The 12,141-nt window shown below is 50.7% G+C and overlaps 2 protein-coding genes across 3 annotated transcripts; both read left to right on the top strand.

Annotated features, from left to right (window-relative positions):
- Window positions 1–3,326: 3,326 nt before the first annotated feature.
- On the top strand, window positions 3,327–4,966 carry MT1E (metallothionein 1E). Of its 2 annotated transcripts, XM_003263076.4 has the most exons (3): window positions 3,327–3,725; window positions 4,311–4,376; window positions 4,729–4,966. In XM_003263076.4, the coding sequence occupies exons 1-3, from the start codon at window positions 3,698–3,700 to the stop codon at window positions 4,818–4,820; spliced, it is 186 nt and encodes a 61-aa protein (XP_003263124.1). In that variant the 5' UTR covers window positions 3,327–3,697; the 3' UTR covers window positions 4,821–4,966. The 2 variants fall into 2 exon arrangements, with proteins under 2 accessions (XP_003263124.1, XP_030652635.1); XM_030796775.1 differs by having other exon boundaries at window positions 3,529–3,725; window positions 4,311–4,958.
- A 5,328-nt stretch (window positions 4,967–10,294) lies between these two features.
- Window positions 10,295–11,663, top strand: LOC100604314 (metallothionein-1E-like). The gene is made up of 3 exons (XM_003263077.4): window positions 10,295–10,434; window positions 11,025–11,090; window positions 11,433–11,663. The coding sequence occupies exons 1-3, from the start codon at window positions 10,407–10,409 to the stop codon at window positions 11,522–11,524; spliced, it is 186 nt and encodes a 61-aa protein (XP_003263125.1). The 5' UTR covers window positions 10,295–10,406; the 3' UTR covers window positions 11,525–11,663.
- The last annotated feature ends 478 nt before the right edge of the window (window positions 11,664–12,141 follow it).

Genomic DNA, 12,141 nt, shown 5'->3' with positions numbered 1-12,141 from the left:
TTCAAGCTGGCTGCAAAAATTTGCATAAATAACAAGGAGCAGAATGTTAATCCCCAAGACGACGGGGAAAATGTCTCCAGGGCATGTCAGAGGACTTCACAGCAGCCCCTCCCATCACAGGCCCCAAAGGCCTAGAAGGAAAAAGTGGTTTCATGGGCTGGGTCTAGGGTCCCTGTGCTATGTGCAGCCTAGGGACTTCGTGCCCTGCATCCCAGCCACTCCAGCCACGGCTAGAAGGGGCCAATGTAAAGCTCTGGTCGTGGCTTCAGAGGGTGCAAGCCCCAAGCCTTGGCAGCTTCCACATGATGTTGAGCCTGTGAGTGCACAGAAGTCAAGAATTGGGAACCTCTGCCTAGATTTCAGAAGTTGCATGGAAATGCAGAAGTTTGTTGTAGGGGCGGGGCCCTCATGGAGAACCTCTGCTAGGGCAGTGTGGAAGAGAATGTGGGGTCAGAGCCCTCACACAGAGTCCCTACTAGGGCACCACCTAGTGGAGCTGTGAGAAGAAGGCCACCGTCTTCCAGACCACAGAATGGTAGATCCGCAAACAGCTTGCACCATGTGCCTGGAAAAGCCACAGACACTCAATGCCAGCCCATGTAAGCAACCAGGAGGGGGGCTGTAAAGCGACAGGGGCAAAGCTGCCCAAGACCATGGGAATCTACCTCTTGCATCAGCATGACCTGGATGTGAGACATGGAGTCAAAGGAGATAATTTTGGAGCTCTAAGATTTGACTGCCCTGCTGGATTTTTGACTTTTATGGGGACTGTAGCCCCTTTATTTTGGCCAATGTCTCCCATTTGGAATTGCTGTATTTACCCAACACCTGTACCACCAGTGTATCTAGGAAGTAACTAACTTGCTTTTGATTTTTCAGGCTCATAGGCAGAAGGGACTTGCCTTGTCTCAGATAATACTTTGGACTGTGGACTTTTGAGTTAATGCTGAAGTGAGTTGAGACTCTGGTGGACTGTGGGGAGGGCACGATTGGTGTCAAAATGTGAGGACGTGAGATTTGGGAGGGGCTAGAGGCGGAAAGATATGGCTTGGCTGTGCTTCTACCTGAATCTCATCTTGAATTGTAATTCCCGCAATTCCAAAGTGTTGTGGGAGGAACCTAGTGGGAGGTAATTGAATCATGGAGGCAGGTCTTTCCTGTGCTGTCCTCGTGATAATCAGTGAATCTCATGAGATCTGATGGTTTTAAAAATGGAAGTTTCCCTGCACAAGCTCTCTCTTTGCCTGCTCCCATCCATGTAAGACATGACTTGCTCCTCCTTGTCTTCTGCCATGATTGTGAGGCCTCCCCAGCCATGTGGACCTGTAAGTCCATTTCTTTTGTAGATTGCCCAGTCTCGGGTATGTCTTTTATCAGCAGTGTGAAAACAAACTAATACAATGGGTGAGGGCCTGATGCTGCAGACAGCATGCATGAGTGCACATCCCACCTCTGTCACTTTTAGCTGTGCCTCACAACCTCTCTGTGTCTCCTATAATAGGAGCATAATAATGGCATCTGGATTGTAAGATGAAAGAATTTTATACATGTAAGGAACTTAGAATGCTGCTTGGCAAGCATTCTACAATATTAGTTATTGCTTTTTAAAAAAAAAAAATGATACATTGCATGGGAGATATTTACTTACAGACAAAGAAGCCAGGCCTGGAGTGCCTAGCTGTGTATGCTCTCATTGTCATCTACCACATGAACATGTGTCATGTGGTCCAAAGAGAGCCATTCACTGCTCCCACAAAATCATCATCAACACAGGGTTATTAAGCTACAAGCAAGATTCTCTGCCTCGTGTCAGATATAAAATGACTGGCATTTCTGTTACCACCTGCACACTTTACTTATCATTTTATATTTAAATGATTAATATTTTCTTAAATATATTTGTATGAAAAGCAAACTCTTTTCCATCACCAAAAATGAAAATCGGTCTTATCCATACATAGAAGATAGCCAGGAAAACTATAAATGTGTGTGTGTGTGTGTGTGTATATATATATATATATATTACACTTATGGATTGCTTTTGCCACTGCCCGTGGTTGAGCTTGTGGCTTGCCATTGTTTAGAAGATTTCCAGCAAGAGAGAAGTGCTGATGACATACCTGGGCCAAAGGAAGGCTTGATCCATGGACACTGTCTCTTGAGGGGTTGGCTGGATTCAAATCAGTGACAATTTTTCAGCTCTGTGACTTGAACCAATTACTTTAACTCTGTAGTAGCTGTCTGTTTAGTAATACAGGTTCATAAATCGTATTTTTCTTTAAGATCACAAAGCAAGTGGTTAAAAAGAGATCAGCACAGGCTCAATGTTATGCATTCAGCCTGGAATATTGAAGAGATCAGCAATATTGAAGAGAAATAACCATTTATCTTGCTTTCTTTTTTTCTTTTCTTTCTTTCTTTTTTTTTTTTTTTTTTTTTTTTTTTTTTTTTTTTTTTTTTATGTGCAGTGGTGCGATCTTGGCTCACTGCAAGCTCCACTTCCCGGGTTGATGCTATTCTCCTGCCTCACCCTCCCGAGTAGCTGAGACTACAGGCACCTGCCACCACGTCCCGCTAATATTTTGTATTTTTAGTAGAGACAGGGTTTCACCATATTAGCCAAGATGGTCTCCATCTCCTGACTTCGTGATCCGCCCGCCTCGGCCTCCCAAAGTGCTGGGATAACAGGCGTGAGCCACCGCTCCCGGCCTATCTTGCTTTTTAATTTTATTTTTTTAGAGACGTTGACTCCCTGTGTTGCCCAGGCTGGACTCGAACCCCTAGGCTCAAGTGATCCTCCCAAGTAGCTGGGACTACAGCAGTAGGCGCCACCTCGCCCACCTTGCTTTTTAATTTAAAGCAGCGTCTGCATATCATCTGAAGTAATCTTTCTTTGGGGACATCCCGCATGTCCAGAACTGCCATCCGGTATTGTGGTGGCCCTAAGGCTGTGGGGAGCATGGAGACTTAAGTGCAAAGGAGAACCTGGACAAATGTACCCACACATTCTCTCAGGCGAGGAGAATGGACAGGAGAGAGAGGCTGATCTGTGTTCCCCGTGTTGCTATGTACGGAGGTGCGGGACCGAGGGACCTAGGTGTGGACAGGGACAGGTAAGGCGGGGGACGAGGAGAAATGAAAGCCACATCGGTGGCGGATGTTCTGCACACAACTCGCTCGCTACCGCACGTTCCCCGCTCCGCACTCAGCGGATCCCGAGACGGGAGCAGAAGGGCTGCAATGGACTCCGGGACAAGTTGAGCTGAAAACGGCGGGGCGAGGGGTGGGGTGGAGACGCCCGCGACGCCAAGGCTGGGGTCCCGGAACACGCTGGGAGGAGGGTGGAAGGCAACCTCGGGGAAACTGGGAAAGGTGGCCTGGACCTCGGGAACGCCGCTACCTGCGGGCGCACAGCCCCTCCCGAGCGAACGGGCGCCAAAGGGGCGGTCCCGCGGTGCGCACCGCGCAGAGCTCAAGGGATGGTGCGCCCGGCCCTTCTGCGGCGCACAGCCCAGCCCAGGACAGCGGGCAGTGCGGACTCAGCGGGCCGGGTGCAGGCGCGGAGCTGGGCCTCTGCGCCCGGCCCGACCTCCGTCTATAAATAGAGCAGCCAGTTGCAGGGCTCCAGCGCGCTTTCCAACGGCCTGACTGCTTGTTCGCCTCACCGGTGGGAGCTCCAGCATCTCCTTTGCTCGAAATGGACCCCAACTGCTCCTGCGCCACTGGTAAGGGAAGCTCTGCGCCCTGGAATCCCCATTTCCCAGCCCTATTACAGAGGGTCTCTGGTTTTCAGGAGGTCGCATTTTAAGTTCTGAGCGACGGGGACTCCATTACTTCGTTAGATGCTTTCTTCCTGATCACGCCCCTGAGAGCATTGCCCTCATCCCTGGGCCTCTAGGTCAGAGTTAAGGATACTGAGGCTCAAGGCTGAACTGCTCCACATCACCCAGTTGGTCGTGGGGCTGCTGGCTGGGCCCCAGTTCTCTGTCCAGGCTCTGAGCAATCAGTGTGGTTGGGGGTGCTGGAAACATTGACTCTTCAGGGTTCAGGACAGAAGGTTCTGGCTCGCTGTCTCAATATTCCTGGGTTGTATGTGCACGTGGGACCTTCCTGGTGGAGTAAAAAAGGAGGGTGCTTGCCCTTCCCAGCGTGAGTGGAGAGGACATGGGGCTTCTGTTCTCTGTCCTGAGTGGGAAAGGAGCTCTGAGGGCTGGCCCTGCACAGAGGAGGGGGCACTGGAGACTCACTGACCCACTGCTGTACCTTCTTCATCTCACTCACTGCCCACTGCGTTTTTCTCTTCCTTGTAGGTGGCTCCTGCACGTGCGCTGGCTCCTGCAAGTGCAAAGAGTGCAAATGCACCTCCTGCAAGAAGAGTGAGTGCGGGGCCATCCATCTCCAGGAATCTGGGGCTGTGGCTAAGGTTGGGAGGGAACTCAAGGCTGGCCCTGAGTGCATCCTTCTGGGGAACTGGGCTTTCTTTGCCCTCATTGTCCGTGTCATTCCCTCTCCAGGCTTTCTGCCCTGAGTTCAGATGGGGCAGGGAAGCATTCTTCTCTTGGGACACAAACCCCAATTGTACCCCCTATGGTTTCTGAACAGAGCTGTGCCAGACGAAAAAAAGCATCCTCTGGGTCTGGGTTCTGAGCTCGAGCCAGGCTTGCTGTTAGGGCAGGGAGGTGCCTGGTGAAGTCTACTGTCACCTCTCACTCTCTCCTTCTTCCCCAGGCTGCTGCTCCTGCTGCCCCGTGGGCTGTGCCAAGTGTGCCCAGGGCTGTGTCTGCAAAGGGGCGTCTGAGAAGTGCAGCTGCTGTGCCTGATGTGGGGACAGCTCTTCTCCCAGATGTAAATAGAACAACCTGCACAACCTGGATTTTTTAAAAAGTACAACCCTGAGCCATTTGCCGCATTTCTTTTTATATTAAATATGTGAATGACAATAAAAACAATTTTGACTTGAATCTTACTCTGTTCTTCTTTGTGTGTCTTGGAAAAAATGGACTGGGTGGGGGGTTGAACTGGGATTTTAGAGACCAGGCTCTGGATGGAAATGTGAGCCACTAACAATGTGAACATTTTCAGGCCAGCCAGGTTACCTCACTGAGTTTACACTTCTGTAATATGGCATTGCACTGTGCATACCATATTGGTGGGGGGGCATATATGATCGCTTCCAGTCTCATGTCAAATGTGGCACAGAAACTCCTTCCCTCCTTTTTATTTTCTGATTTTCCTGCTCAACTTCAGATGCACATTGGATTTCAGGCTTAAAAGCGGCTACATGCCGGGCACGGCTACTCAGGAGGCTGAGGCAGGAGAATGGCATGAACACGGGAGGCGGGGCTTGCAGTGAGCCAGGATCCCGCCAGGGCACTCCACCCTGGGTGACAGAGTGAGACCCCCACTCAAAAAAAAAAAAAAAAAAAAAACACCGGGCATAGTGGCTTACGCCTGTAATCCCAGCACTTTGGGAGGCTGAGGCCGGTAGATCACCTGAGGTCAGGAGTTCGAGACCAGCCCGACCAACATAGAGAAACCCTGTCTCTACTAAAAATACTAAATTAGCCAGGCGTGGTGACGCATGCCTGTAATCCCAGTTACTTGGGAGGCAGAGGCAGGTGAATCGCTTGAACCCGGGAGGCGGAGGTTGCGGTGAGCCGAGATCGCGCCATTGCACTCCAGCCTGAGCAACAACAGCGAAACTCCGTCTCAAAAAAAAAAAAAAAAAAAAATGGCTATAGGCCGGGCGCGGTGGCTCACGCCTGTAATCCCAGCACTTTGGGAGGCCAGGTGGGTGGGTCATGAGGTTAGGAGATCGAGACCGTCCTGGCTAACATGGTGAAACCCCCGTCTCTACTAAAAAAAAAAAAATACAAAAAATTAGCCAGGCGTGGTGGGCACCTGTAGTCCCAGCTACTCCGGAGGCTGAGGCAGAAGAACGGCGTGAACCTGGGAGGCGGAGCTGGCAGTGAGCCGAGATCATGCCACTGCACTCCAGCCTAGGCAACAGAGCAAGACTCCATCTCAAAAAAAAAAAAAAAAAAAAAAAAATTGGCTACAGGACAGGCGCGGTGGCTCACGCCTATAATCCCAGCACTTTAGGAGGCCAGGTGGGTGGATCACCAGGTCAGAAGTTTGAGACCAGCCTGGCCAACATGGTGAAACCCTGTCTCCACTAAAGATACAAAAAATTAGCCACACGTGATGGCACGTAGCTATAATCCCAGCTACTGGGGAGGCTGGGGCAGAAGAATTGCTTGAACTCGGGAGACTGAGGTTGCAGTGAGCCGAGATCCACCATTGCACTCCAGCCTGGACAACAGGGTGAGACTCCATCTCAAAAAAAAAAAAGGGGGGGGCTACAGTGCTGGAACCCAACTCCCCAGTTCCTTGAATCCTACAAGTGTGCTACGATTTGGATGTTTTGTCACTGCCAAATCTCATGTCGAAATGTGACTTCCAATATTGCAGGTAGGGCCTAGTGGGAACTTTGGGGTAATGAGGACAGATCCCTAAAGAATGGCTTGGTGCCATCCTATGGTGAAGAGCGAGTTCTTACTCTGGTAGCTCACTCCAGAGCTGGCTGTTTAAAAGAGCCAGGCATCATCCCTTTTTCTCTCTTGTTTCTTGTCTCTCTACGTGATGTGCCCGCTCCCTGTTGGCCTTCTGCGAGGAATGCAGGCCTCCTGCGGCCCTCACCAGAGGCAGATGCCTGCACCACACTTATGCACAGCCTGCAGAAACTTAACAGAAATCGCTTGAAACCCAGAGGCAGAGGTTGCAGTGGGCCAAGACTGCACCACGGCACTCCAGCCTGGGCAACTGAGACTCTGTCTCAAAAAAAGAAAAAGGAAACAGCAAACTGGCCCCAGTGTGTGGCTCACACACCTTGCGCAGCACTGCCCAGCACATCCCCACAAGGAACCATCAGGCTTGGTCTGCCCAGGGTCACTGGCAGGACACTCGCTGATCCCTGAGAGCTCTCTGTTGTGACTTGGATGTGAATCTTTGGAAATTCCTCCCAAGCTCAGGCTGAATTTGTTCCTCTTTCAAATTTCAGCCCTTGACGACTTCCAACCACTAAAGTGACTGGGAATATGGAAGGAAATGCCCGACGTGTTCCTGGCAAAATGTAGTGTGTGTGATCATGGGTTCCACAAGAATACTTCACGCCTGCCCACGCAGGAATGATGGCGGATTCTGCAGTTTGGAGGGTGTGGTGGTGCTCATTAGGAAGGAGTGAGGCCCTGGCTGACTTCTAATTAAAGTGAATGATTAGTTCCCTCGGCTATGTGGAGGGAATGCTACTTGACATTCAGTCAAAGAGGAAGATGACCCTCCTGACCTAGAGGTCAGGACCATGCTTGCCCACTGCTTCCCTGTGAAGAGGAGATTTCAGAAGGCAGCCTGTGCCTAGGGCATGGGTTTTGGTGTCAGGCAGTCCTGGTTCACAGCCCACCTCACCACATACTGGCTGTGTGGCCTGAGTGCATCACTGAAACTCTCAGAGCCTCCAGTTCCTTATTTGTAGAAAGCAGATTATATCTCAATGCAGGGATTAAATGACAGCATGGTCTGGCCCCTGGCTAGGGCTTAATAAATAGTATCAATTATGATCATTCTCTCTACACTGGCTTATATGGACAATAAATCCTGTTAAATCCCAAAGCTAAGAGAAACCTTATAGGTCTGAAAGGATTGCTGTGGACTGGATGCTGGGAATGGGATTGCAACCTGGCTGATCCTACCAGGAGGAGTGTGGATGACCTTCTGCGAAAAGTGCTTTTCAATAAGATGCTGCCCTCACATTTGACCAGACATAAAAGCTTTTCCCATCCTTCATATCATCTGATCACACAACCTCAGGAACAAGAGCCACAGGCCTCAAGACTGGGACAGCAAATATGCAGGGCCTGGAGTGCTTATGTTGTCTTACAGATTAGTTAAGTAACCTACCCATTGCCACATAGCTCAGTATTAAAGGGATGAATGAACCTATGCTAAACCTGGCCTGTGGCCCTGGCCACAGCTGGTAGATTATGCCACCGGATGCTAAATCTTGCCTATCTCAGTTCAAAGACACAAAGACTCTTTGGAATGGGTGAATATTGCTCTTGGCTTGACAGATGAGAACTGAAACCCAGAGATGTCACAGAGCTGTGTAGGGAGACATTCCTGTCCACAGAGTGCACTTCCTACTGCTGCCTCTGTGTTGGGTTTTCAGTGTCCCTATCTTTCATGTGATTTGGTGGCCGAAGGTGGTGGGTGAGTCAGCATGCATGAGTGCAAATCCCGCCTCTGTTACTTTTAGCTGCATGACACAACCTCTCTGTGGCTCAGTCTCCTCCACTGTAGGAGGGGCATAATACTAACCTCTGGCTTATAGGATTAAAGGATTTAATACATATCAGGAACTTAGAATGGTACAAGGAGTGGGCAGTCTACAATATTAGCTATTGCTTTTTTTGATCATTTTATGGAGCATAGGGGATATTTATTTATTTGCACACAAAGGCCTGGAGTGCTCAGCTGTGTATCCTGTTATTCCCATCTACCACATGCCACGTGTCTTGTGGTCCAAAGAGAGCCTTTCACTGTTCCCACAAAATTGTAATCAACACTAGGGATATAAAGCTATGAGGAAGACTCTGTGCTTCATGTCAGATACAGAATGACTGCCCTGTTACCACCTGCACCGTCTTTTAGTTAATATTTTACACAGAAATGATTAATATTTTCTTACACGTGTTTTTATGAAGAGCAAATTCTTTTCCACCAGAAAAAATGAAAATCAATCTTGTCCCACACGTGGAAGATAGCCCCAAATTAATATGTGTGTGTATCACACTTACAGATTGCTTTTACCACTGTCCATGGTAGAGCTGGTAGCTTCCTGTTGCTTATTTGGGGATTTTTTTTGGTTGTTTTTCTTTTTTTGAGACAGAATTTCGCACTTGTCACCCAGCTGTAGTGCAATGGCGCAATCTGCTACCTCTCCCTCCCAGGTTCAAGTGATTCTCCCGCTTCAGCCTCCCAAGTAGCTGGGACTACAGGCGCCCGCCACCACGCCCGGCTAATTTTTTTTTTTTTGTATTTTTAATAGAGACGGGGTTTCACCGTGGTCTCGATCTCCTGACCTCGTGATCCGCCCGCCTTGGCCTCCCAAAGTGCTGGGATTACAAGCGTGAGCCACCGCGACCGGCCAGTGCACAACTTTTTTATCTCTGTGACCGCCAGCCAGTTACTTGAACTCTTTTCTTTATAGTCCTCTGATTAGCAAAACCGGTTCATAAATAGTATTACCCTTTAGGATTGCTGTGAGGATTCAAAGAACGAAAGGGATTAGAAAGGGACTGGTATAGACTCAATGTTATGCAATAGTCAGCTATACTGAAGAGAAATAACGGCATGTCTTGCTTTTTAATTGTGTGTTTTTTTTAAAGACGTTGACTCTCTATGTTGTCCAGGCTGGACTCCAACTCCTGGGCTCAAGTGATCCTCCCGCCTCAGCCTCCTAAGTAGCTGGGACTACAGCTTCCCGCCACCTCCCCCATCTTGCTTTTTAATTTAAAGCACGGTCTGCATATCACCTTAAGTAATCTCTCTTTGGGGACATCTCACATGTCCAGAACTGCCAGCCGGTATTGTGGTGGCCGGTTAGGCTGTGGGGAGCATGGAGACTTACATGCAAAGGAGGACCTGGAAAAATGTGCCGCCCCCACATCTTCTCAGGCGAGGAGAATGGACGGGAGAGAGTGGACGACCGTGTTCCCCGTGTTGCTATGTATGGAGGAGCGGGTCCGAGGGAACTAAGTGTGGACGGGGACAGGCAAAGCGAGTGACGAGGAGAAACGAAAGCCACATCGGTGGCGGGTGCTCTGCACACAAATCGCTCGCTACCGCACGCTCCCCGCTCTGCACACAGCCGATCCCGGGACGGGAGCAAGAGGACTGCACACGGGCTCTGGGACAGGCCGAGCTGAAAACGGTGGGAGTGGTGGAGAGGAGACGACAGCGACGCCAAGGCTGGGGTCCCGGAACACGCGGGGAGACAGCTGGTAAGCAACCTCGGGGAAACTGGGAAAGCCGGCCAGGACCTCTGGGACGCCAGCCGCACAGCCCTTTCCCGCGCGAGCGGCCGAAAAAAGGGGGCGGTCCCGCTGTGCGCACCACGCAGAACTCAGGGTATGGTGCACCCGGCTCTTTTGCTGCGCACAGCCCGGCCCCGGATCGCGGGCGGCGCGCACTTAGAGGGGCGGGTGCAAGCGCAGGGCGGGACCTCTAAGCTCGGCCCCACCTCCGTCTGAAAAAAGGAGCAGCCGGCTCCAGGGCTCCGGCGCGCATTCCAGCTGCCTGCCTGCCTATTGGCGTCTTCGGTGGGAGCTCCAGCATCTCCTTGGCTCGAAATGGACCCCAACTGCTTCTGCGCCACTGGTAAGGGAAGCCCATCTCTTCGCCCTGGAATCCCCATTTCCCAGCCCCAGTACAGAGGGTCTCTGGGTTTGAGGAGGTTGCATTTTAAGTTCTGAGCGGAAGGGGACTCCTTCGCTTCGTTAGGTGCTTTCTGCCTAATCACGCCCCTGAGAGCACTGCCCCCCTCCCGGGCCTCTAAGTCAGAGTTAAGGATACTGAGGCTCAAGGCAGTCCTGCTCCACATCACCCATTTGGTCAGGGTCCTGCTGGCTGGTCTCCAGTGGTCTGTCCAGGCTCCAAGCAATCAGGGTGGGCGGGGAGCTGGAGACATTGACTCTTCAGGGTTCAGGACAGAAGGTTCTGGCTCGCTGTCTCAATATTCCTGGGTTGTGTGTGCACCTGGGACCTTCCTGGTGCGGTAAAACAGGAGGGTGCTTGCCCTTCCCAGCGTTAGTGGAGAGGACATGGGGCTTCTGTTCCTCTGTCCTGAGTGGGAAAGGAGCTCTGAGGGCTGGCCCTGCACAGAGGAGGGGGCACTGGAGATTCATTGACCCACTGCTGTACCTTCTTCATCTCACTCACTGCCCACTGCGTTTTTCTCTTCCTTGCAGGTGGCTCCTGCACGTGCGCTGGCTCCTGCAAGTGCAAAGAGTGCAAATGCACCTCCTGCAAGAAGAGTGAGTGCGGGGTCATCTCCAGGAATCTGGGGCTGTGGCTAAGGTTGGGAGGGAACTCAAGGCTGGCCCTGAGTACCTGCTTCTGGGGAACTGGGCTTTCTTTGCCCTCATTGTCCGTGTCATTCCCTCTCCAGGCTTTCTGCCCTAAATTCAGATGGGGCAGCGTTTTTCTCTTGGGACACAAACCCCAACTGTACCCCCTATGGTTTCAGAACAGAGCTGTGCCAGACGAAAAAACCATCCTCTGGATCTGGGTTCTGAGCTCCAGCCAGGCTTGCTATTAGGGCAGAGAGGTGCCTGGTCAAGTCAGCTGCCACCTCTCACTCTCCCCTTCTTCCCCAGGCTGCTGCACCTGCTGCCCCGTGGGCTGTGCCAAGTGTGCCCAGGGCTGCATCTGCAAAGGGACGTCGGAGAAGTGCAGCTGCTGTGCCTGATGTGGGGACACCTCTGCTCCCAGATGTGAATAGAGCAACCTGCACAACCTGGATTTTTTTTAATACAACGCTGAGCTATTTGTTGCATTTCTTTTTATATTAAATATCTGAATGACAATAAAAACAATTTTGACTTGAATCTTACTCTGGTCTTCTTTGTGTGTCTTGGAAAAAATGGACTGGGTGGGGGTTAAACCAGGAGTTTAGACACCAGGCTCTGGATGAAAATGTGAGTCACTAACAATGTGAACACCTTCAGGCCAGCTACTGAGTTTACACTTTTATAAAATGGTATTGCACTGTGCACACCATATGGGTGGGAGTCATACATGATCGCTTCCTGTCTCATGTCAATGTGGCACTGAAACTTTATTCCTCATTTTTATTTTCTGATTTTCTTGCCCAACTTCAGATCCAAATTGGATTTTAGGCTCAAAAGTAGTACAGCGCTGGAACCCAACTCCTCAGTTCCTTGAATCCTACATGGGTGCCATGATTTGGATGTTTTGTCACTGCCAAGTCTCATGTTGAAATGTGGGGCCATGAGGACAGATCCCTAAAGAATGGCTTGGTGCCATCTCATGGTGAAGAGTGAGTTCTTCCTCTGGTAGGTCACT

The sequence above is a fragment of the Nomascus leucogenys genome, chromosome 2 (genome assembly GCF_006542625.1).
Source record: "Nomascus leucogenys isolate Asia chromosome 2, Asia_NLE_v1, whole genome shotgun sequence".
NCBI lineage: Eukaryota > Metazoa > Chordata > Mammalia > Primates > Hylobatidae > Nomascus > Nomascus leucogenys.
The sequence above is the reverse complement of the archived record's forward strand: the minus strand, read 5'-3'. Positions and strand labels throughout refer to the sequence as shown.

Coding starts and splice junctions, on each gene's coding strand:
- MT1E (XM_030796775.1), top strand. CDS start 3,698: ATGGACCCCAACTGCTCCTGCGCCACTG. Junction 3,726..4,310: donor CAACTGCTCCTGCGCCACTG/GTAAGGGAAGCT, acceptor TCTTCCTTGTAG/GTGGCTCCTGCACGTGCGCT.
- LOC100604314 (XM_003263077.4), top strand. CDS start 10,407: ATGGACCCCAACTGCTTCTGCGCCACTG. Junction 10,435..11,024: donor CAACTGCTTCTGCGCCACTG/GTAAGGGAAGCC, acceptor TCTTCCTTGCAG/GTGGCTCCTGCACGTGCGCT. Junction 11,091..11,432: donor ATGCACCTCCTGCAAGAAGA/GTGAGTGCGGGG, acceptor CTTCTTCCCCAG/GCTGCTGCACCTGCTGCCCC.